The 22,022-nt window shown below is 42.6% G+C and overlaps 1 protein-coding gene across 2 annotated transcripts; it reads right to left on the bottom strand.

The window, feature by feature from the left end:
- Positions 1-19: 19 nt before the first annotated feature.
- Positions 20-20,393, bottom strand: cacna2d3 (calcium channel, voltage dependent, alpha2/delta subunit 3). 2 transcript variants are annotated; one of them, XM_061292229.1, is made up of 39 exons: positions 20,171-20,390; positions 19,069-19,150; positions 18,324-18,548; positions 17,049-17,165; positions 15,218-15,277; positions 12,287-12,449; positions 11,783-11,914; positions 11,250-11,310; positions 11,016-11,166; positions 10,861-10,935; positions 10,687-10,776; positions 9,325-9,438; positions 8,448-8,526; positions 7,968-8,101; positions 7,660-7,677; positions 6,389-6,460; positions 6,235-6,315; positions 6,083-6,157; positions 5,264-5,347; positions 5,112-5,183; positions 4,975-5,036; positions 4,842-4,909; positions 4,624-4,669; positions 4,398-4,495; positions 4,224-4,317; positions 3,644-3,739; positions 3,427-3,548; positions 3,020-3,097; positions 2,858-2,919; positions 2,713-2,757; positions 2,584-2,646; positions 2,087-2,157; positions 1,916-1,991; positions 1,798-1,838; positions 1,637-1,692; positions 1,157-1,274; positions 935-1,052; positions 776-853; positions 20-659 (listed from the first exon to the last, which is right to left on the bottom strand). In XM_061292229.1, exons 1-39 carry the CDS (start codon positions 20,287-20,289, stop codon positions 567-569), a joined length of 3,489 nt encoding a protein of 1,162 aa, XP_061148213.1. In that variant the 5' UTR covers positions 20,290-20,390; the 3' UTR covers positions 20-566. The 2 variants fall into 2 exon arrangements, 1 of the variants encoding a protein (XP_061148213.1); XR_009716273.1 differs by lacking the exons at positions 20-659; positions 776-853; positions 935-1,052; positions 1,157-1,274; positions 1,637-1,692 and having other exon boundaries at positions 2,087-2,153; positions 20,171-20,393.
- Positions 20,394-22,022: the final 1,629 nt, after the last annotated feature.

Below are 22,022 nucleotides of genomic sequence, written 5' to 3'. Positions count from 1 at the left end.
CCAAACAACTCAACACATGTCAAGGAAAAATATGTCTTTATTCGTGATCGTTTTGATGAGACATACTCATTTAACATTCTTTGAACACACAGTCAAAACATGCATCAATAGTGTGTCTGACAATGGCAAACAAAATGGCAGAATAAAGCAAGTTAAAGTGCTCGTACTACTCTTTGATATTTTACATGTTTCTTGTGGATAAATCTTAAATATACAGTGTGAACAAAAATAAATATGAGTGTTTCAGCGATCTTTTGCCCAAACTACTTTCTTGACTGTTTGGCATTCTTTTTTTTTTAAATATATCACAAGTCCTCACAGCAACCACAAATGTATTTATTCCACAAATAACAAGTATCACCACAGTGAACTGTCAGTGGCATAATCTACAAAAAACGTTTTCTGCATGAATTGATGAGTCTCAGTGTGAGTAAGAATGTTGTTCTCATTAAAGCGCTTCCTGCAGAAATAATTTGTGATTGGCCTTGTTTCCTACGTGTTAATGGTTTGGATGCCTTTTGTTGTTAAGTCCGTTCGTGGCTGCTGCAAACTTCTGCTGCTGATGGTCACCTGCTGACACTGGCTGCTATTAAAGGGAGCAAAGCTGCTGTGAGAGGACTGTAGAGACGGGAAGCTGAACCGCACTCCATGGCATTTTCCTAAGAAATACATGAATCAAACCACATCAACTCCATTAGGTATCCTTTGACGGCCCTTTGAGACCCAATACGAAATATATGATCTATTTTAAAACTTTTGTGTGGTTTACTCATACCTCAGGGTGGAAAGGATGACATGATTCCGGCTTCTTTCTGTCCTTCTGAAACTTCAGTCGGTCACACTTCAGGGATTCGTTATGTTCAACGTTGTCAAGGTTACGATGTATAAGTTCAGTGTTTCAGAAATGCGCTTCACGACAAGTTGAAGTGATAAGGATATACATGATCTCAATTGGATCCATGGTTACTGGTGGAGCGTTGTTGCAGTTGCACTTGTTGTCCACAACAACCATGAAAAGATTGCTGCTGGGAATCTGCTGTATGACAAAGGATCTGCAGCCCCCAGACATGATCATAATACACAGTAATATTGCGGAGCAGTCAAGCGGTGCAACATTTGAGTCATTATTTTTACTGTGAAGAAATGAATTTTGTACCTGACACAGCCATCGCATTCAATGTTTCCAGTGGTCTCTTTGATAGTGCGCTCTGAGACGAAGGCGGGGTATTCTGTGTCACAAGGCACCATCGTAGTCTTACCCGGAGATCTCTGAGCTGTCACATAGCACAAATCACTCAAACGATCAATCACAGTATCCATGATCTGAATCGCTTATATCTATTTTAAATAACTGTGATTTAAGATTTCAATAATGTCTTGGTACTGCAACAGGTTTATGTTAAGCAGTAGAGATTTGAACACAACTGGTGGAGCAACACATGTAGACAGATAATATTCACAGGCATACATTTTTTATACTGATAATTGTTACTGTCTCCAGGTATTGTCTAATTATATTATTCTGCCCCCAGTAGGGATAAGCAATATGTCTATAAAAATAGCAAAATGGAACCAAAATTAGGTTGCCCCCAGTAATTGTGCTCTAAGTTTGCGAGGATCAATCAGCCGTTGTTACCTTTAACCGACAGATCGACATTCCACCAGCTGTACAGGTTGAATTCCAGGAGAAAACTGAAAGGAGATACACAAAGTTACTATTTGAATCTAATTTCAAAAACATTCAAAATATTGTTATAAACAGGCCACAACGTTCTACATTGTATATTGAAGTCTTACATCACAAGTTCGGTAAGGAGCCATTTGACAACAGTGAAAGGCTGCAAGACAGGAACATAATGATCAAGTAGTTGCAATGAATGCATGAGGAGTGTTTCACCTTCCGTACTGTGCTTACATCTGACAAAGTGCGTGCGCTGTCGCTGCTCCCAGCGTACTCTCTGCAGATAGCCTGGTAGTCGTAAAGTGTGATCCTGCGGCAACAAACGTCAGGAGGTTACAATGGAACCGCAACATACATTGGACTTCAAACGCACAGTAGGTAAACATGTTGGATTAGGCGTGAGACCTTTTGAACGAGCCCATTTGGAGGAGTTTGTTCATCACGGCACCTTCCACCTCGCCAAAGAAGAGCCCTGTCTGGGAGATCAGTTTCATTAAATAGTCCCGAAAAAGCGGAATTGAACAAGTTCAGCAAGTTGAACAAGTTGAACAGAAAGAGAATTATAATACCAAATATGACTCAAAAGTCAAACAAAACATCAACCCATCACCCTGATTTCTTTTAGTGTCTTAACACTTATTGCCTGCAATACTCCCAAAACGCCACTAGGTGACACTGTGCAAACACTTTCCAGGTCCCTTTTCATTATGAGGAACTGGCTACTGCATAAGGTAAGCAATTTCTTCTATTTTTGATCCAACACTTATTCGGTCATCGGGTTGCATGCATAATGTTTGATTGCTGCGTTGTTACAGCAACACGCAATGAGGGATGCCACACCAGAGCCAGCACCTCATTAAGTGTTTCCAGTGTGAGCAAACATGCACATGCACAATCAGTACCTGTGATTGCTCCTCCGTGACAAGAATAAAGCCGTTGTTGTCAATGAGGTAACAGTTGATGTCCTGCAAAAGAGACTCTTTCAGCAAATGAAAACGGCTTGAATATCAGAATGGTGTGATTCTTCTTACCTCGCTATCACAGCTAATGCTGCATTTCCCATCCAGAGCTGTACACTGAGCACATAAGAGAGATTTACAAGTACCTGCATATGTAATACCAATTGCCATGTTTATCTGTGCCTTAAATAACAGATGCTGTAGTTCGTTCTCATACCTGTCTACAGGCGGTCCAAAACTTCCTCTGAAAGAACTCAAGCTTCATCTGAAGCCCCACAGCTGAATGCAAAAAAATATATATAAAAAAATAATTTTGTGCCACACTCATCCAATAATAATAATTCATGATGTTACCAAGGACATGGGAGGTAAACAATACCTGCAACAATTGGTGATTTTCGGTCATCAAGGAGCTGAATTGCGGTGCTTGCCAAAACAACACTTTTATTCTCCAAAGCTAGAAAGGAAGTGAAGGAAAGACCAAAAAAATCCACGTTACTGTGATAATAACGATTCACTGAACAGATGTTTATTCTCCACTAGATGACGCCATTTACTCTGCTACATTACACAATTTGACAGCACACGTAATGTAATGAGGTCATTACTAGCCAAATGAGTTTGGCCATTCTGAAACAACACTGTGATTGAACAAAGCAGTCAAAGTGCACACCACCTCTCATCCAAAAATCAGCTGGAAAGGCTTCATTTCTCTCACATGTATATTGGTAGAAAATGCTACAAAGAACAACATATTGAGCACGTTTTTGTTTTCATGCAGCCCACCTGTGCTGAAGGGGATGGAGTAAACAAATGTCCCTGGGACCTGCTCCGCCGCTCTCTTGTACCACAGAGGAAAGTGATCGGCATTGAACACGCCCTCCTTGTCCTCGGCTGTCAGGAAATCTCTGAGGATGACACAGAGACGGATGATATTCATCAGGATCAATCAGCGCATTGCCTCATGCTGCAAACAAGTGTAAACGTGAACAGTGACACTCACTGATTGGAGAGCTGATCTGCAGCTACAAACAGGTTGGTTCTTGACAGGCCGGTGCGCGTGCCCAGGAAGGCGATCTCCACTCCTTTGTCCGAGTTCCTGGTTGTATTTAGTTGTTTTTTTTCAAAGAACAGGCACGCCGGCACAAAGTCACATTTAATTAATCGTATTAGCTGCTGATTACACAGAGATTACAGAATGTGCAAATACAACCACGTGAACTGACGAGATCCAATTAAGGAGCCTTATGTGTCATTGTAGACTTACATGGTTGGACACATAATGGACCTGATTTGGTCAAATGTTTGGGATCTCTCAATTGTCATATGTCGTAAATACAGCTTGCTGTAAAAAAAAAAGCTCCAATCTGTCATCTGTATAGCAACATATGTTGAGCCAAAACCTGCATGCCCTCATGTTGCTGTCACAGATGTGCAAGTTCACGTTTCCCCCAAAGCCTCAGGCCAAAATCCCCTTCCTTCCATATGAGCACAGATGCAAAAACCTGGTCACAATCTGGAGTCTTTTCCCCTCCTCCATTGCAGCATGTCTGTATATTTTTGACAAGACAAAGAATTCTTACTCTGACTTGTTGAGAGCCAGTCCGGTCCAGTAAGCCTCGAGTGGAGCGGTGACAACAGCGTCAAATAACACTTCCTTGATCAGCTCTCGGTCGCCTGCGTAAGCAGTTTGCTATAAATGCACACAGTCTACCTCCAAAATGATCAGTCAGTAAATTTAAATTCCTGTTTCTTACACATGAGGTTGGGCCTGCGACCCGTCATGAAGAGCTTGATAGCTTGAATCTGAGTCAGGTGACGGTGCTCGTGCTGCTCCTCCGTGTTGCAGTACGTCCTTCGGCCCAAAAAACGTTGACACATTGTTACATCACGGCCCTCGACGTAGCTCGCGAACAAAAAAGGCCTAACCTACATAACGCATGGATGCCCACTTGACTTTCCCCAAACCATGCATTACATTACCATTCATCTGCCAAGGCGACATCTGGCTGTTCCAGATCGCGGAGCCCTGAAAAACAAAAGACAGTCACGCTTCAGCTGTCTTAGTCCTGCTTAACATAAACAATACAATGAATAAAACCTGATGAAATGATATGCTCATTGTTTTGGTTAAGACTTGCAGGAGTGCAACCTAACAATTTGCTTATTTTGTCAAGTAAGACATTTCTTCTCCTTCTCACCTTTTTCAACGGACACGTTTCCTCTGAAGAAAAACTTGCCGTGTCCTCTCGAGAGTGCTACCCCGACACTGGCGAGAGCACACACAAATTGACCCAAGTGCGTTAAGAGTTTCAAATGAAGTCCTCCCACTACCTGAATGGAGTCCCTTTGATATCGGTGTAGTAATAGTCATTGTGCATCTTCAACACACGCCTCTGCAACGACACGTTCGGGTTGAGATTCAATTAGGGAGAGCTTTTGTCGGAGTCATAATTCATCTGCTTGCTCACCCCTCTATCTACCGTCTTCTTCACCTCCATAGAGAAGGTCCCCGTCCGCCTGTTCACCATGGCGTTGCGCAGCTTAAAGATAAAGCGCACCAGGTGGAAGAGTGAGAAACCTTTTGCATTGCTTTTGCCTGTAAATCAAAGTTGCTCCGTACAATGTCGTCTTTGTCCTCCCACTCCACCTCTGAGAGATCCACGCTGCTGTAGTTGGGCTTTCTCCTCTTCTGACCCTCCTGATACTGCACAGAGGAAAGCCATGAATAAAATGAGTGATCCACTTTTTGGACGATGATCTTATCACTAGCGTTATTGTCTTTTTGTGATTTAGTGAAGATTGATTCGAATGCATAAAACCCAAATATAGCCCTCGTGCTAGATCATTATTGAACACATCGTCTGTGAAATTAACACTGTCAGGTAAATGGAAAATAATTAATACCCCTGACAGGGAATTCACGGCTAAATAACTCGACATGAATGCATTAAATGGCGCATGTGAAATCCCGTTGCTTGACATCATCAGTCGGTACACAAGAAACAACGACCAGTCAATGACAACAATCACGGCACAGTTTGGAGCCACAGAGAGCCACACGGAGAAGAGCAGAGATGAACCAACACGCACATACAATACACGACACAAGCACAGTTGCACAGGGAGGAAGAGCACTAACACTGGCACACACGGATCCACTAGCAAAGCCGTAGCTGGCCCTCGGGCGAGCGAGCGGCTGTGGTCTCTGCCAGTGAGTGTTAAGTTACCTCTGGAAACCTCAGGCCAGCCAGCCCTATGAGTGGCCTTTATCCCTGCATGCATACATCAAAGGAAAAGGTGGGGATTACAGATCATACATGCTCACTTTTGCCTCCTGACCAGAGTTCACATTTGTCTCTGTGCGCCCTCGCCAACGGAGGCTACCAAAAACCAAAGAGGGTCAAGTCAGGCAAACTTTGGCCTGGGCAAATCATCTTACCAAAGGCCTCAGGTCGGGATGTGTGAGGATGTAGCCGTTGTTTGTGATGGCAAAGGCATAGCCGTGGATGCCTAACTGGAGAGCAGACGACATATAGGGTTAATAATCCGACCGGTCGTTTCTTTGACTGGATGTCAAGTTGAGGTTTGTACCATATGTTTGGGAATGAGCTTCATCAGCTCCTGCAGAGGGATGTCTGTTCCGACGACCCCCAACAAAATACCCTGATTCTTCTGCATCAGGGCATTCGCACGCACACACATGGTAAGACAACAGCAAGGAGAGACAGTCGCATAAATTACTCACCGTCTCGTTTTTAGTACTGAAGACAGGCATGGCAACTGTGGTGGTCAGACTTGGGCCCGCTTTGTCATTTAACTGGAAAAAAAAGAACAAAAGGTACCTGAAGATTTTGTGTGAGGAATTCCTTACATTTTCCCTTAATCTATCAGTAAAACTAAACAACCAATCAATAAAAAAAAAAAAAACATACACAGGAGGTCAAGTTTAGACTGTGGCAGAGGGTTGTACCAAGTGCCATTGTAGAAGTGTGTGAGTTTTTTTTTTCCACCCTGTAAAGTACACCACTTAAAATTTTATAGAGGTTCTCCAGAGTGCCATCGTAGCTGCAGCGCTCACAAATAAGCAGACAATACCGGCGATGAAAAGATCGCATAAAATCTCACTGCACCGAGGCAAAGAAAATAGATTTCACTTTGTTCCCGCCACAAGCTGTTTAACTGCAGACTTCGGGAGACGTTACGAGACGAATCGCCGCACGGTCTTGTTTTCAGACAAGAGGAACAGCTAGCTACTATAGAACAAAGGCTGGCAATAAACAAACAAACAAACAAATAAAAAAGAATAAATAGATAGATTGATAAATAAATAAAATGAAATAAAATAAATAACATTCACCGAGTCAGCCTGCGCCTGAGCTGCGAGCGTGTGTGAGGTTAATGCTTATTTGTGCGTGTGCATTAGCATGAAGCCAACGAGCTGTAAAGTGTGCCATGTACCAGCTTATGTGACAAAATGAAGAATGGTTGGCCCGAAGATTCATCACTAGTCACTGGAAGTGGAAACTGGGATGCCTTGGTCAACACACACACACACGGGTGCACACACACGTACGCACACAGGCACACGTGCGAGTCTCCTCCGATGTCAGTTTTTATTATGGGCTTTAGCAGATAAAATGCAACGGCGCAAAGAATGATGAATGGTCTGTCCAAGGCAGAGATAAAGGAGCATACGCATTCCACTTTCCCAGCCCCTTACCTGTGTGTTTGTGTGTATGTTCTTACATACAGTATGTGTAAGTACAGTAAACACTTCTCTGGCTGCTCTGACAGACAATCAAAAACTTTCAATGAAATATAAAGGAATGGCTGTTTAAAAAGTCTGGGGAAACGAAAAGCGAGCCTCCAAAGTTATTTTGTATAATTTCTCTTGATTACGGCTAGTTTGGGTTTAATTCGATGTGCTTTTCTTTGTAGAAGTAAACTACTAAATAAATGATGTGCGAACACTTCCTTTGTCTCGACGTGATGATAAGAAGACTTGTATATACTTACCTTGTGTGCCTGGGAAAGCTGTTGGGAGAGAAATCACACAGATAGTGTGTTAAATGAATTGAAGTTTGCGAATTTTACACTGACTGAAAGCATTTGTGCACTGGGGCCGAAATCCGCACGACTTAATGAAGCACGTAATGAGGAATCACTCCGGCGACATCACAAGTAACAAATGAAAACCACAAGCGCAATTACAGCTAGCTAGCAGTATCGAATCAAGTATGATTTAATTTCACTTAATTAAAATGGCTGCAAATTGTTAAGCTGCACTTACTGAGTAGATTCTAGAATTTAAGAGGCGCACTTACGGCGCTGTCCACGTAAGCCTCGGTCCACACGGTGTCGTGCTCGTGGTCAATAACTTTGGGACGACTCATGACGTGCAGATACCGCATCACGTTCTCTTGAACGTCCGCTAATGTGGAAATCTGACTGAAATATCCTGAAATAAAAACACACAAGTCGGATTAATGCGTAGTGGGGTTGTCCCCCTCCCCTTTCCATTTTTCTTTTTTTGACAATGACTTTGGTGACCAGAGGTGTCGACACATGGGAGCGGTGAGCAGTCAGGAGGGACACACTGACAGGAAGAGGGATTAGAGCACATTGACCTCTGACCCCCCCCCAAGTGCCACTTCATTGCCTCTTGGCAGAACAAGCCAGAGGAGACACCCGAACGTATGCGCGCGCACACACATTTAGGGTGAAATCCAGCAGTTATCCACACATTCGATACTGAATTCATCTTTCCAACTTCTCGCTGGCAAGTGTTTATCAAGAAGTCGAACCTTTGTTGGCGCACGCCATCCATTTCAGGTTATCGGCAAACGCAGACTCCCGTCCAATCAGGTAGGGGAATATACGTACCTGGGCATAAGAAAGGCTGTAGTCAAGAACAAAAAATTCTCTCTCTCTCTCTCTCTCTCTCCTTTTTTTTTTTAATAACTCCTAATCTTCTATCATTTCACCCGTTATGCAGTTCAAGCCCTTTTTTGCCCTCAGGCACAGCGCGCGAGGGCACGTTGCACTGTCCTTTCAAAGCACGCTGTGTGACATTGCCAATGCATGCATGGCTCATTGCTCCCAGATGCTTTGCTAAGCATAAAGCTTATAGAAAACCGAACGGTCGCCGAATAAAAGCCCCGAGGGTGTGTGAAGGAGGATATGGGGGTGTGGGATACCCTGGCTCACACTGCCCTGCATTCTGCCAAACACTGCCAACACATGGATGCTTGACAAGAATGAAGAAAGGTGATGTTTTTATTGCTCTGTGAATCGCAGAGCAAATAATTTTATTTCATTAAGACCGAATGTGAAATCCTGGTAGACGTGTTAATGGGGGGGGGGGACCAGAGTCATGGCGAACGAGCTGCACTGCCCTTGAACGTAGTTAATTTCCCATATTTTATTCCTCGTGGGAATAATGGTGCTCTGAAATGCACCAGCACGTTGAAAAATATCATATTGATTTGGATTTCACTTGAGAGCTATAAATGGAATTGCTGTAAAATAAAAAAAAAAACAATTCCCCAGATGTCAAAAGTTGAGGTGTGCTTGGCAAGTAGTATTAAAATGTACATTTTTTTTTATCAAGCTAGAAAATGATATGAAAACAAACTATTCCACATCAAATTCCATGTGGGGCAGATGTGCGACGGGTTTCACCTTTCTCTCGGGCCAATTGTACTTCTCAAACACATCATCGTACATTTCAGTTGCCCCGTCTGTCACGAGCATGATGGCCTGGTTGCACACACTCCCATGGCCAGTCTGATTGAACTGCAGTCAAAGCAGGAACACATCACAACAGTGTTAAGAATACAACACAATACAACTTTATTTATACAGACAAAATAAAAAATTGAAACACAAATTCATATACAGTAGCAGAACAGTAAAAAAAAATAAAAGCCTATTCAAAATATGTCAAGAGATGTTGTTAGTTAAGACATTAAACAAACAGAGGCAACCAACAGCACACTGTATTTGATAAAATGGCAGCTATGGAGCCATCAGTCAATAAAATACAGTTGCCAGCCTGCTAGTTAATCGACCCAAGGAGTGCCGCGATTCTTGATCCCAAATTCTGTGAAAGATGCACTGCAGTAATTACCGGTAAGTAGATTATTGACCCGTAACTGCGGAGAGACAGCGCAAACTGAGCGGCCCAGAAATTACACTGCTAAAAATTATTACATTATTCCAAATGCAATCGTTGTACTAAAAAAGAATAAACAACATTAGTGCTTGACCTTCTTGTCAGGAAAAAAGTCAGACCGTTTTACATATTAGATGAAACTCATATTAGGCATTCATTTTGAATTATTTGGCACTGTTGTTTAATAATAAGAATTAATCACCTAATTATGAATCAATAGGATCATAGGATAGTCAGTTTTAAAAAAGTTTGATAGCTGCTGCCTCATGTTATAAAAAAAAAGTCACCATACATAAATTGACCTCCTTTTTTTTGCAATGTTTATTTTCCACTCTCTCTCAGTGAAGCATCAACATTGAGTAGTACAGCACTTGTGCGCTGCCCACCTGATTATCATATTCATTGCACAACTCTAATTAATCTGACAATTGTGGCGGTACCTCACTGGCACTCACTCGCCTGAGAGCGGCGAGATAAAAAGCATGTGGCGTGGCTCTTGCCCTTATCTGCTTAGTCTTCCAATCAGGCTCGATATGAATCGTTGCCATTAATTAGAACCATTAATCACATTTCACAAGAGATGTGTGTGTGTGTTGGGATTGCACGGGCGTATTTCGACAAATCTTGTCCGAAGCACTCACGCAATAACAATTTGATGCTTTTTATGCTCATCTGACAGAATAAACAATTTAGGCTTTCTTTCAAGCAGATCTCTGACTAAAAAGAAATAAAATAATCCCCAGTGAAATAATTAGCATGGGAGACAAGCTGTACCAACACTCAGTAGACAATGATCCAAATATTAAGTTATCTGATACTAACTGTAAAATATGTATTTCATTTTGTTTTGAAATTGCATTTGAACTCACTTCACTGAGAATTGTGAACGCTTCGGTCAACGCCTGCCCCAGAAGTCCAATCCCTTTGGCAAACAGCTTGTCCAGATGCTCCCGAAAATGCTGGCAGAAAAAGAAAATCAAGCAAATGATTTAAAACATCTCCCAACTATTTCTTATATAACCGTGACTTTGGCCAGAACTCACATCTTTATTGGTTCTGTCTGCCCGCACCAGAGTGCTATTCAAACAAGGCTCCACATAATGAATGTTCTGGTTATACTGCAAACACACAAGCTCAATCCTGATCAATGTAAACACAAAAAAAGAACATGCACTGTATTGTACCTTGCCTCGCTTACCGCAATAATGTTAAAGAAATCATCATCTCCAAGCGTGTCGAGAATCGAGGAGACCGTTTGTCTGGCGATGGTCAATCTCAGACCTTTCATGCTGCCGCTGACGTCTACTAAGATGACGACATCTTTGGGTGAAGTTGCAGCCTGGATGTACCTGTCGTGTGATTAATGCAGCGGTGATTAAAAAAAACAAAACAAAAAACAGACAGTTGGGGTTAAAACAATGTGAAAACGTACCACTTCCGATTCCTGCAGTCAAAGCCTATCACCCCGTTTTCATCCGTGTGCCACTTCACCCCTACAGAAAAAAAAAATCCAATTTTGATTACACAATGGCTATAAAACCATGTACTGAAAAGCGCCGGCATGCACGTAACCCCGCCAGCTCATTACTAAACATTGAAATACAAATCGGTGCTTCTGGTAAACATTCCGAGCCATTGTCTGTGTTACGTCGTTATTTTGCCTCTGTTGTTTTGTTCCAATACTGCTGCGAAGCAACTACACGTTTCACATCATTGACGTCTGATAACTTTGGATCTGGCAGCCCGGCGCCTCTCGGTGCGCCCGCAGACCCCGAATGGCAAATGATAATTAATTACACTCAGTATGCGCGCAACCTCTCTGATGGTCTGTAAAATTACAACATTAGCCAAATTACCCTTTTAGCCATTTGATGTCATTTATTCTGATGCTTCTCTTGCACCGAAGGCTGATGGCTCCCTTGAGACCCTCCCACACCAAACAAAAACACACACACGCTCACTCACCAGGGTACTGCCTGAAGAAACCCTTCGCGCTACCAAAGTACTGCCAAATAAGAGTGGGATCTCTTTCAAAATTGTCCACAAACACTTTGTTCAGAGCTTCGGACCAGTAGACCCCGTTGACTATGTCCGGATCTGCCGAGATGAAATAAGTGAGAAAAAAAGTCATGTACATCAAAATGGTCATGAAACTAATCATCCTGCTCACGGAACCAAGTGTGCGTTTGACCCTTATTGACCCCTCCCCTGGAGGGCACACAATGCCTTTGACTAAATCATGGCCTCCCCTCCTCCTGTGGACAAGCTGGCAGCAGCCTCCTTTTGTGCGCTGAACATAAGACTTATGAGGAGTCCATTACAGGCAAACAAAAGCGGCTCAGGAGTTACGCTTCTCTTTATACCCTTGACTTGCTATTGATCCCCCCGTCTTCAGCCTCGGCCGTTTTTCACGCGAAACCACTTATTCCTGATTTCATCGGCTCCAGGTAAAACTTGCTTTTGGCTCACCTTTGTTGTACATGTTGGTGGGCACCTGCACGACGCTGAGGCTGAGGTTGACGGACAGATTGTTGAAGTGGTCGTTTGGCTCCAGGAGAAACTCTGCTCCCAACTCTACGTTGTTGCCCTCGTTGTCCACTTCGTTGATCAGCACAGCGTTGAAGTACTCGTACTGAAGACAAGTTTGGAGTAGAAGTGGAAAGATTAATTGATTTATCGACAACAAACCAATAATCAAATTAATCGCCTTGTATTTAAATAATCGAGTAATTGTTTAGAGACATATTTTAATTAATGATTGTCAAATTCTTCTTATTTCAGGCTCTCCAAAATAATAATTCTGTAATTTCTCTAATCCTTCATGAAAGCGCACTGATTTATCTTTTGTGTTTAATCGAAATAAGACATTTGCAAACGCCAACTTTTACTTTGAAAAGTAATGACCATCAATCAGTTGCGTATAAAACAGTTGTTGTTTTTTAGTCACTAAATAATAAGAAATAAACATAAATAAATAATTGGTTAATAAACGGTAATTGGGGAATGTATTTTTTAATACACTTTAATGGCAATAAAACTGAATCCGATTATCCGATTAATCGATAGAATAATCAATAATCCGTGCATATACTGTATATGTATGCATATGGGAGGAAGGGAAATCGTTTTCTAGTGGCAAAAAAAAAAAAAAAATCAAATTCTGGTCCTAACACAACGTTGTCATGGAAAATATGACAACCAGTGAAAGGTCTTGCTTCCCTAAAGGGAAACAGTTAGTCAGCCTTGTCCTCCAGTTGCTGCTACTTCAGAAGAAAGACGACCTCTTCCTGCCTGAGTGGCCTCTTTGTGGCCTCCTGTGCCGAGGCAGGAAGATTGTGGATGGAGGGAAGGGAGGAAAAGATGGGTGGTGGAGTCGAAGGCTTCGCACTCAAGGGGAGGCAATGTGGGCATGGCCATCAAGCAGCTCGTGACAGCTCATACCACGCCTGAGCGACTCTCTGACGAGCTGAGGCGGGCGGGCGGGGGAGGTAGGGAGGGGCGGAGGGAGGGAGGGAGGGAGGGGAGGAGCTTTCCGCAGACGAATAGTGCATCCTCAGCAGAGCTGGCGGTATAGAGGCCCGTTAAGCGTGAGGGTTATTACTGTATAGTGGGCCATGGGACACTGCCGCTATGCTACGCTGACTTTTACACCACTGCAGTCAGCTGTAGGCCTCACTGCAGAGAGCTGCTCTCCATCCAGCAGCGTGTGTTAGGCCGTGCTGCAGAGTCCACCTACACACCAGGCGGATGTCTTCTCTCCGCAGAGGCATTCGTTTAATAGATCTTTATCATTGAAACACAGTGTAGTATTTTAGATGTACCGTCACAGTATCATTAATAATACCAATGTGCTTGATAAAAATCATCATTTTTCTTTATGACCGTGAGTCTCTGACATCCTAGCCATGGCATAGAAAAATATTGTGTATATTTTTTTGTTGTTGTGTGAAAAGATTGAAAAATTGCAATTATACTATTTGGCCTATGTTTACATTTTCAATTGATCACATTTTTTTTAAAAATGAAGTACTAGGCAAAAATGATGTTAATAAACCTGCTGATGCAACACTGAAAATACCCGATAAGAGACCTCAGCCCTGACGGGTGCTCCCTTGAACTTGTGAATCCTCTCGGGGTCAATGCGAAAACCTCACTCGTCCTGACTTGCAGCAGCTGAGATAAGAAGGCCCCTTTATCGCACCGCGGGTCAGTGAAATGGGCCGTGAAAAATGTGCGGTGTCAGAGAAGGCGAGGGCAAGGAAATGATGCCACGAGGAGCAATGTCATGACATCACATCATTAACGCACACTGATATTGGATTGTTATTATTTTTTTATGTCCTATAAAATGAGGTCCACTATCATTCACATTGGTAAGTTGTGTCGCTTACAATATTTTCAATTCCCACAACCACTCAAAAGGCTCTCAAACGATAGATTTTTTTTTTTTTAATAATTATAAACATTATAGGTAAATTCCACTCCGTACTGACAGACAAATCCGATACTTTGAAGTGTAATTTTCAGAGCAGCGCCACAATCACATTCATTAAAATATTGTGAATTATTGATTCATTATCACCTAATTGCAGTGTAAACTAATGTTGAGAATTAATATCTTTAGTGTTGTTTGCATATGTCTTTGATTTTTTTTTATATCTCATTGAATTGTGTAGATCTACCAAATGTAATACAGCTTTAATACGGTTAGGAGTATAATTAATTGTCAACTTGAAACTTTGCGATATTGAATTCAATGAGGGAGCTGCTTGTCTTGTTCTGGCTTGTCAGAAAAGCTCAGAAGCAGGAAGGAAACAAGGCAAGCGAAACTTATTCAAATGTTGTTAACGGTTCTATTAACTTTAAAGTACTGCCGTTGTTTCAGTGTTTTGTCGCTTGACTGGCTTTCCAATCTGGACGCATGTACGTGAAGCAACGCTTTCCCAAAAAGACTTTCATTTATCTTTGTTCTTTGGACAGAGCGAAAGAGATGGGGAGGGGGGGGGAGAGGGAGAGAGGGAGAGAGAGGGAGAGAGAGAAAGGGAGAGAGGCAGGGGGTCTAATAAACGACAAAAATACTGCATTCCTTCTGCAGAGACCAAGGAAACTCAATGCAGCTTGAAGTTCCGCAATGGGAGCCGCTATAATGTCCCAGACACAATCAACTACATATATAAATCCTTTGGATAGAAAAAAAAAAAGCAAAGTGTCTGATTCCACCCACTAAGTGGCAACCTGAATCCTGATCTTCTATAAGCATGACATTTTCTCTTGGTGATGCGTTGTGACATCATGGAACAGAAGCCTTCTTGTCACCTTCTCTAATCCACCGTCATCGCCACGAGATTAACCTCAATGCTAATGATTGGCTTCCATTTTGTGTGGAAATAAAAGACTCACCTGCAGGTCTGGATTCTCTTTGTGTTGATGATGTGCCTCTTCTGCAGCCTCCACCAGCCTCTGCATAGAAACGTACAACTTGTGTGAAGACTAGAAATTAAAATTCCAAATTACTATTGACTGTAATGCTGGTTAATATCATTGTTGAATCCATTATAGCAACATCAACACCTAGTGAATAGAAGCAAAAGACATGGCAGCAATCTGATTGGACGAGGCTGCTGTCTTGCAGAAATACAATGACATCATTGCCGCATCACTGCTTTAGAACTCCAATAGTTTGTTGTTTGTGCAGAATTTAACATTGATTATTCTTGCGACCGAGTTAAAATGGCTGACAGTACTTGGCCGCAACCATCAGCGGCCATTTTGTCAATGGGTAATTTGTAGTGGAGTCAAACTTGATGAAGCGATGATGTCATTACATTTTTCCAGCTATAGCAGTCCCCCGACGTTATTTTTGTGCAACTCACCGGTTTTAAGTAAAGACATATTTTGGCGGACCGGCACAGAAACAAAACAAAAGAAATGACCTCATTGGCCATAAATATTACAAAGCATTTATAGTATTAAATTGGTTTCTTCTGGGGAGCCCGAGGGTTTCCCCAGAGTTGGTTCTTGCACTTCACTTTGCCACCCTGGTGTCCGGTAATATATGGCTCCCAATTTCCCAAACAGTTTATCCCTTAGTGCAAAAAGTGGCCCATAGCGGCAGAGAAGCTCTGGGCAGTGATTGATGGAGGGAGCCCGGCGTTGGATTTCACGCAGCGCAGCGAGCAGCAGTCACCTCTATAATAACTCCCCCCGACAAATGTGCTTGGCTCTGTGTTTCTGGCAAAATGCAACGAGCAGGTAATTAACATCCATCACGTGCGTCAAAATAACTGCTACATTAACACAATTGAGGCTTGCTGCACGCATTCAATTGGGAAATTACGCGTGGGCCGACCAAATTAGAAAATATCCGTTTTTACAATTCTAATTACCTCTAGTTTACAAACTCCGGCAAGCATTTCTTCCTCATTAGCAAAATGTTGCATTTGGCTTTTTAGAATGTTGCCTCGTGTTCGCCAAATGAAGCCACCTGCTCAGAGTGTCATTTACAGGAGAAATTGTGGCAGAGCGAGGCGGAGATAAACGTTATCATGTCGGGGCATGCAGCCTCTTGGGAAGCGTCTGCGCAGAGGTCGTCGACAGGCTGCTGCGGCGGCTCTCGCCGCTGATAACGCCGTGAACGCAGAACATCAATCTGCTTTTTCAATTTTGAAATCACTCATCATGTAGGGAAATAAGTGATAGCCCCGCATTTGCTCAAGCAACATCCCAAGGGGGTTATTTACACATCTGAAGACAGGAGCGGGCGTTTACAGTATTTTAGAGGCCTTTGTGCTTGTGTAAGGCTGAGAACTGCGTTACAATACAAAGACTTATCTCTCCAATGAAGCAATTTGACCGAGGCAGTTTTACAAGGTGCAAACATTACATTGATTTTATCTCTTTGGGTTTGCTGCATGGCTACTGTAAGACCTTGATCAGTCGTTCAAAGTTTCATCGAGTGCTTTTCCCTGATGTTTTGTTTCCCCAGTCTTTATTGAGCCAAAGCACTCATTTTACTTAAGAACAATTTCAAAGTAAATAAAAGATGGGCGCTGACTAAGTCTGTTGTGACACCACTTGTATTTTTTTTTTTCCTCAGCGAGAAAAAGGGGAATCTATTTGTAGAGGGGTTTAGCCGTTAAAGTATTTGACACATGTAGCGACTCAGCGAGGCATGGCGTTTCCATTTAGAGAAACAAACTTTTTGTCTTTTCTCTAGAATAACTCTACTTACCCTGGTGGCTTCTGCCTTTTTGCGGAACATTTCCTCCATTTTCACCGCCAGGTTTTTCACCAACTTGACACCATCGATTTCTTCTACTCGGACTGATTTTTCTGGTGGCTTGTACTTCTGGAAACAAACAAGCGGCGACAGAAGCAATTGTTAAAAGCTCACGGATACACGTTTGGACTACTTCAAATGTTGAGCAATTAGGGTGATCAAAAGCAAATAAAATACATCGTAAGAATATTCAGACATCCTCAGTGTGCTTTTCTGTGTCACATCGGCGTGGTGGGAAATTCTTAGCAAGGTCTCCCCGCATGCCGGTTGACAAGATGCAGGAAGGCAATTCTCAGATGAACGGCTGATAAGATCCACATCTCGACACATAAGATGAATAATGGTCTTTATCAGTTTGCAGTCTTCTGTCTGATTGGACGGAGACGGCAAAATTGGGTGGCCGCAGAGGGGCGGGGCTGCGTCCGAAAGGCTACGCATGGTAAGAGTGTAATTGAAATGAGTCAGGGCAGAGGAGAAAGATAATAACGTGTCAAGCCTGGTTGATTCTGGGTAATGAACTACAGTCCAAATAATGCCGATTCCGCCGGAAGCACTGGACCTCCCCTGATACGGGACGATCTCCACGTCTTAGAGGAATATAACATTACATAATCCCTCACCTGACAGGCACATACACAGAGCCTGGGATAATGCTATCAAAAGATAAACACGGCCGCAGCTGCTTGGAGCTCATTCAAACACACTGCGGATTACGCGCACACAAAAACACACACACTGGTACATGAGGCGACAAATTACCTACTGAATGGAGGAGTGCGGGCTCGCGCTGGAGCAGAACAGTTCATTTCACGCCTGTCCTCCTCGCCTCAGCGCCCAGTGTACCCCCGCACCCTCCCCACAACATCAAGATAAGATTAAGCGCCATCCATCAACAATCAGCAGTGATCATGATTATTGATCAAAACAATGGCAAGTGTAGAAAGGGAGCCCCGGCGGCGGGCCATTGTGTTCTCTGAGATTTTAGTGAAAGCGCACATTTGACTGTAGAAGTATCTGATGCTCAGCCTTAATGACCAGGGCCTAACGACCCTTTCACTTTCCTCACAGCTTGCTGCTTTGTGCCGCTCTGGCACCAGACACGCCTCCATGAGCGCAGGCAAAGTGCTTACATCCGCACAAAAGAAGGGAGAAATCTGTAGGGCATATTACGTTCATCAAATATTCCTTGGAATATAGAATTTGTTATTTGGTAAAATGTCTCCTCACCTCAGGGCAAGGTGGTCCCTGGTTTTGAGCCTGGAGTCGCTTTCGAAACGCTGTCTGGATGCTTTCGCCGTATCTGCGTGGATTTACTCGGGTTGTTCCGCCTTCCTCCCACACTCCGGGACATGAGATTCGAGAATTAATCCTGCCGCTGCCTTTGGTTGGGGGAGAGGAGGCCTCTGAGCTGGAGTTGCTCCCGGGACGTGGTACTGTGATGGCCCACAGTTCCTAAAAGAATGAAGCAGAGCAAGGATATAAGGATGTCTGGATTTAAAAAAAATAATAATGAAGCATTCACACCAGCCTCTTCAACATCTTCCACCCCATTGCAAACAGTCAAGTCTGTCAGACTCAAATCCAGACTGACATTCATCACAAGTTACCGAGTGCTCACAAGTGGTCGAACGTTGTCATTACATCTACCGCATGGGCCTTTGTTGAATGGCTGCTCAGTTCCTCCACCTTTCACATTATAAGCCTAAACCGCACACTTGTTCAATCTATCTGCCTGTCACATCCATAACCAAGGCTCTTGACTACAGGGAGTTCATGGGAGGGATGAGGACAGGAGGGATGTGGAATCAGGGCCGTGGTTAATGGGCCATATCAACAGCACGGAATACCCCCCCCCCAACATACACACACACTCATACACAGCAAGCATCAGAGATGGAAATCGGCATGACAGTTTTCAACTGTGCCAATGCATGATCTACAAACAAAGTATATTGAAATGTCATATAAATACCTTTTGCAGCAGCTGGGATCCAGAATATTTGGCAGAAATGGATTTAATCTCTCCTCCAAAAGCTGAAGCCCACAGTTTTACACTGACAAAGGACAAAATATCATCAAAATAAGATAAAAAAAAAACCTCTCTCAAAATATGGAAAAAAAGCACATTTTTTAATTGACATTTTTATGTTACCCCGCCCCTAAAAACATCTATGAAATATCTTACACCTGCAGATACTTCGCTTCAACTTGCTTGACACACACAATACTTGCTCAGTTAAATGGGATCATACTGCATAGATGCTGCAGTGCATTTTGATAAACTGCTGCTAGTTGAAAAAAAAGGGGAAATAACAATTTCAGTCAATGATATGTATAACAAATGATTGTGAAAGCGCAATACAAATAAAGATGTATTACATTGTTAATAAACCAATAGGCTATGTATACTTGCATATAGACACAACTCATTTGTTTAGTAAAAAAACAAGCTATTACAATGTAGACATTATTATTATTATTATTAAACCATTATAATTTTTTTCAAAGTCTGCAGGAAAATTGACGTTTATTTTTCTTCAACTCGCTCAAGTTTTATGACGCCAGTGATTTCAAATAATTAAACTCCTCATCAGACATGATTTTCTTAGATGAATACTTTAACAAAACCTAATTGGTAGGGAAAATGGTCAAAACGATATTCTTAAATGTTTCAATTGCATCATAACAATTGCTTTCTGTTTTGACGGGCGAAAAAACTGCATTTATTTTCGTTCTTATTTTAATCTTTTTTTGCGACGTATAGTTAATGCATAACGCTTTTCCCAATGGCAAAACAGATCCTTTTGTTTCATGCATGCGTTCTTTCATTTATTTGAGCACTTAAATATTGTTCAACATTAAGAAAAACAGTTAATTAAACAGTTCCCTTAGCAACACCTTTCTTTCACTATTTAATCCACCAACAAATGCGGCCTGGCCGCGCTGTTAAACCACTTTAGAATGTCATGTGACCAGATGCATGCACAGAAAATCCCTCCACAAAATGTTCTGTATCTTATCATTTTTTCCCCTCCCGAAGTCAACATTTCCCTCCAAAGTGACTTGTCACTCACACCGACAGCGGGATCCCCTGCTGGGTAGCGGCGGCCACCTCCAGTAGGAGCACGCTGAAGCCCGCCAGCATGCACAGCGGCAGGCTGACGACGCAGCATGCGCGCCGAAGAAGCATCATGGTCGGCTCCAAAAGTGATGCCGGAATCTGCTCTTGCACCCCGGTGAGCCGTCTGATTTTTCTTGAGCTGCCGTTATCCTTCTGTGACAGGAGATCTCCTCCTCCCCGCCATTCCCTATCGTGGAGGGGAGGAGGGAGAGAGAGAGCGAGAGAGAAAGAGCGACAGAGAGAGAGAGGGGGGGGGGGGCATCAACATTTGGTGGAGAGATTAAACCCTTGAATTTCGTATTCAGATAATCTGAAATGTTATATACCTCGTTTAAACCAATTCTGTGCAGCTATGAAGCAAAGTGCCAACCCACTGGTGCAATAGGGGAAAATTCCTTACGCCTAAATGAGCTTTAAGATGTGACTTGATTGTACTGTTATTTAAGAAGATCCAAGAGGAGGAGTATATGCAAAATATGCAAGATAAAATCACCTGTGTGCAAAACCATTTTGGCGTACTGCGGTTAAAGCGAGGGCGGCCTGCTGACTTTTAAGATCTTTTGATCAGGCAGTTTTAAGGGTGTAGGGTTGAGCACCCTGAATAGAAGTATAGAAGATACAAAAGATGGACGCTTTAAGATGTTCTTGTTTATTAATTTCTCTCTTCCTTCCATAATCACTGTTCTTATTCAATACAATGGGAGGATTGGTAGAACTGGATCGCACAAACTTCAGTGTGGTGTCACAAAGGTTTCTCACGGAAGATTCAAAGTACAGTATAACAATGTGGTTGCAAATTCGTTAAATTATTTTTCACCCCCCCCAAAAAAACCTCACCCACTCCAAAATGGAGCCATGCAAATTAGTGAATAATCCCAAACATGATTAATCCCCCCCAAATTTTTGGACACATGTCCAGTGACCGCAACCGCCAGTGGCGGAACCACCACAAGCAGCTGTGTTTCAACCTGAAGCTTTTATTAGTTTAGTAATTGCGTCGTACATCAAAGTTGTGAGGAGCCCCGATCTGTCTGGAATGCGGCGATAAGGCGCTCGGATGGTTGTGACCTCACCATGCTGACTGCTCTGATGCTTTAATTAAGTGTCCAATAAAGCAGCTCTCTGGCATGAAACTGAAAGGAGTCCTTAACTCAGACCTGCCCAAGTGTCCTTGAGCAAGTCCCTTTTTAGTCTTACAATCCATTTTGGGCGACTCATAGTGACAATTTGTTTGAACAGTGCGTCAAATAAAATTGCCTTCATTAAATTGCTTTGGGTGCTACATCTCATGAAGTCCTGAGAAAAATGCTACCAGATGATTTATACGCGTAAGTAAACACAATGAGAAGCAAAGGTGCTGTCACGACTTAACGCGGCTCATCACTGGGACATGAACTCTCAACCCAAACAGTTGTAATCTCCATCTTGACTTGATTGGACCTAAACCTCTTAGAAGGTTAACTATGGGACACCTCTTATCGTGATAAATCCTGGAGGCCATTGAAGGAGTTTAATCGCAGTAGACCGCACCTCCAGAATAGAATAGAAAGTTGCGTCATTGTCATCTGTTTAGTTATACCAAAGAAATGAAAATAATCAGTTACTAAACAACAATTGGGGATTTAAACAAAAATATATGATTTGATGCAAATAAAATTGCATTGGATTGACTAATGGATTTTAATGGATTTTAAAAACAAAGATAGTGACAGCCCTAATATGAGTCAATTGAATTCACTTAAAAAGTTGCTTACACAGCATTTTCTACACGCTGCGGTCTATTGACACCTGCTTAGTGTGACTTC

This window comes from Syngnathus typhle, linkage group LG11, assembly GCF_033458585.1.
Source record: "Syngnathus typhle isolate RoL2023-S1 ecotype Sweden linkage group LG11, RoL_Styp_1.0, whole genome shotgun sequence".
Lineage (NCBI taxonomy): Eukaryota > Metazoa > Chordata > Actinopteri > Syngnathiformes > Syngnathidae > Syngnathus > Syngnathus typhle.
Note: the sequence above shows the minus strand (reverse complement) of the source record. Positions and strands in the feature narration are given on the sequence as shown.

Coding starts and splice junctions, on each gene's coding strand:
- cacna2d3 (XM_061292229.1), bottom strand. CDS start 20,289: ATGATGCTTCTTCGGCGCGCATGCTGCGTCGTCAGCCTGCCGCTGTGC. Junction 5,184..5,263: donor GGGAGGACAAAGACGACATT/GTACGGAGCAAC, acceptor TTTATCTTTAAG/CTGCGCAACGCCATGGTGAA. Junction 4,910..4,974: donor ATCAAAGGGACTCCATTCAG/GTAGTGGGAGGA, acceptor TGCTCTCGCCAG/TGTCGGGGTAGCACTCTCGA.